The 2,421-nt window shown below is 33.4% G+C and overlaps 1 protein-coding gene across 1 annotated transcript; it reads right to left on the minus strand.

The window, feature by feature from the left end:
• Positions 1-395: 395 nt before the first annotated feature.
• LOC105565230 lies at positions 396-2,143 on the minus strand (the record flags this gene model as incomplete). The annotated part of the gene is made up of 1 exon (XM_012018251.1): positions 396-2,143. A coding segment is annotated over exon 1 (1,748 nt), but the record flags the coding sequence as incomplete, so codon positions are not given.
• Between the last annotated feature and the right edge of the window lie 278 nt (positions 2,144-2,421).

The following is a 2,421-nucleotide window of genomic DNA, read 5'->3' on the forward strand; positions in this document are numbered from 1 at the left end:
TCGGGGTGCTTTTTGTTGTGAGTCCCCTTGCCTCTCACAAATCGGGGTATTGTTTTCTCTATTTATTATAAAACTGAAAATTTTTTTAATCTTCATCGCTATTATCTTCAATTATGGAAATACAATTATTTTGTTTGAATAGGTCGCAAAGTATTTCTGCTGGTTTAAAAATTTTAGATAAGTATCTTGCATGAGACAGATAATAAACAACCGCGGCAATGTGTGAACAACAACCAATAGTTCGTCTGCCATTAGCACATTCACATGCGTAATGTGTCAGACCAGATATACCAATGCTATTAGGTTTATATCTTAAAAAACATTTATATGTTGTGCGAGATACGTGTCGGGATGGAACTTTCAACTTAAGTACATTTGTCTCATCTTTAACATACTCAAGATTTATTTCGCCGTCTTTATCAACCATTTCTGCCAAATATGATACCGCTTGAGAAAGTTGATAAGATCCGGTGAATAAAATTTTTAAATCATTTGTGCTCATTTCTGGAAAATCCAAAATGTCATTTGATGTAACTCTTTTGAAACATACTTTTCGGCGGAGCCATCCTTTTTCCTCTATTTCAGTAGCCAAAGTGTTTTGAATATCTTTTTGGTCCTTCATTCTTTGCACAATTTTATCTAAAGTTTCTGCATCAGATTGTAACCTTTTTCCGAAAGTATTATTCAAAAACGCCGCAATTCTAAAATACATTCCAACTTTCGGTATCAATTTATTATCTATCTTATGGTCCAAAAAACGATATTTTTGTTTGAGTACACCGTGAACAGATTCAACTGCCCATCGAATTTTAGTTACAAAACGAGAGTGATTAGATTCTTCCGTGGTCAATTGCTTTCTTTTTCCTTTTAAAGCAGGCATTAATACTTTGAAATTATTTTCTTCTAAGTCATTTACTATATCTCGAAAGCCGCGATCAAGAACAAAGGTATCATTTTTTTTCAAGAATTTGCATAAACCGTTTGGATCTTGAATGATAGTTTTCAGAATTTCCGCATCATTTTGGTTTGCAAGATATGGTCCAAGCATGTCAACCACATATCCGTCAGTTGTACAGATAGTGAATGGCTTACAAAGGGGAACTTTCTTCTGCCCAGAGAAAGATTTTCTTTGATATTCATTATTGGTACTTTTTTGATGTCGTGCATACGTACCGTCATAAATCAAAAATAAATTATCACCAATATCAAACAATTTTTTTGCAACTTCCGTAGTATGATTTTGAATAAGATCATCTCTATTAAGAGAACTTAAGCCAAAACGTTGTGGTAAAACGTCATTTTTAAAAGATTTGATTATACTAGAAGAATATTCTGAGACTACCTGTTCATTTTCTAGTTGTAAAATAGAAGCTAACATTTTATTGGAATTCCCTGTACGTAGTTTGAAAAGAAACACAACGAGAGCTTGGATCACTGAACGGGATTGACTGTTTCGCAATGAAGTCATCATATCTTTTATCTGAATAAGATTTTCCCAAGTTAATCCCGTAAAAACTTCAAGTTGTTTTTCTGACAAACTAAAATCACCGATGTTGTCAAATAATGTCGAATAACATTTGATGGAAAGAGTTTCCATTACTTTAGATAACTCCAACACACTTAGACTCGTTGTATTAGAGTGTACCTTCAAAAGATCAAGTTCTTCTTCATATATTCGATTTTTTATTACGTGAGTTCGACAACATCGGTTTCCAGCTGGAATGTAAATTTTCTTTTTCATGTAAGATTGCATTTGAGCTTCATCAGGAATTACAGTTAGGTTTTGTATGGAAAAGCAAATACAACAGTATTTATGTGTAGCAACAGTCCTCTGAATAGGAATTTCAACATATTCAATCTCAGAAATAGCTTCCTTTGATTTCAACTGAACTTCGAATGTTGGATCATCGGAAGTCGATTCAAAGGAAGGAAGATCATTTTCGGTTTCTAATGTAGGATCTATTTCGGGTTTCTGCTTCCTATAAATAGAGAGTCGACATTTACTACATATAATATCGTTGACAATTATATTTTGTTGAAGTAAATGAGCAAAAGTATTTGCTTCATCCTCGTGACGTATCAATTTTTTTTTACCTCTTATTTTCTTTAAAGACTTGTCACAACCAGCACATTTGGAGTGCATGGTTAACGCCGTAGACATTTTTGAATAACCAAAAAATGTACAGAAATAAATGATTCAATAAGTTCGATAAATCGAATGTTATAATCTTTTATATAAGGATACAATCGAATGTTATATCTTTTATATAAGGATACAGTTCATAAAAGCAAAAGCGAAAAATACACAACGATTGTGTACGATCGCCGCCATCTCCGAATCTAGTCTATCTCAACGCTAGCAGCGCGACTGCCATTTAGGCAATGACTGCCATGAGACACCATATGTAAACAAGGAAAAGC

Source organism: Vollenhovia emeryi, unplaced genomic scaffold (genome assembly GCF_000949405.1).
Source record: "Vollenhovia emeryi isolate VEMERY1.0 unplaced genomic scaffold, V.emery_V1.0 DF943628.1, whole genome shotgun sequence".
Taxonomy (NCBI): Eukaryota; Metazoa; Arthropoda; class Insecta; order Hymenoptera; family Formicidae; genus Vollenhovia; species Vollenhovia emeryi.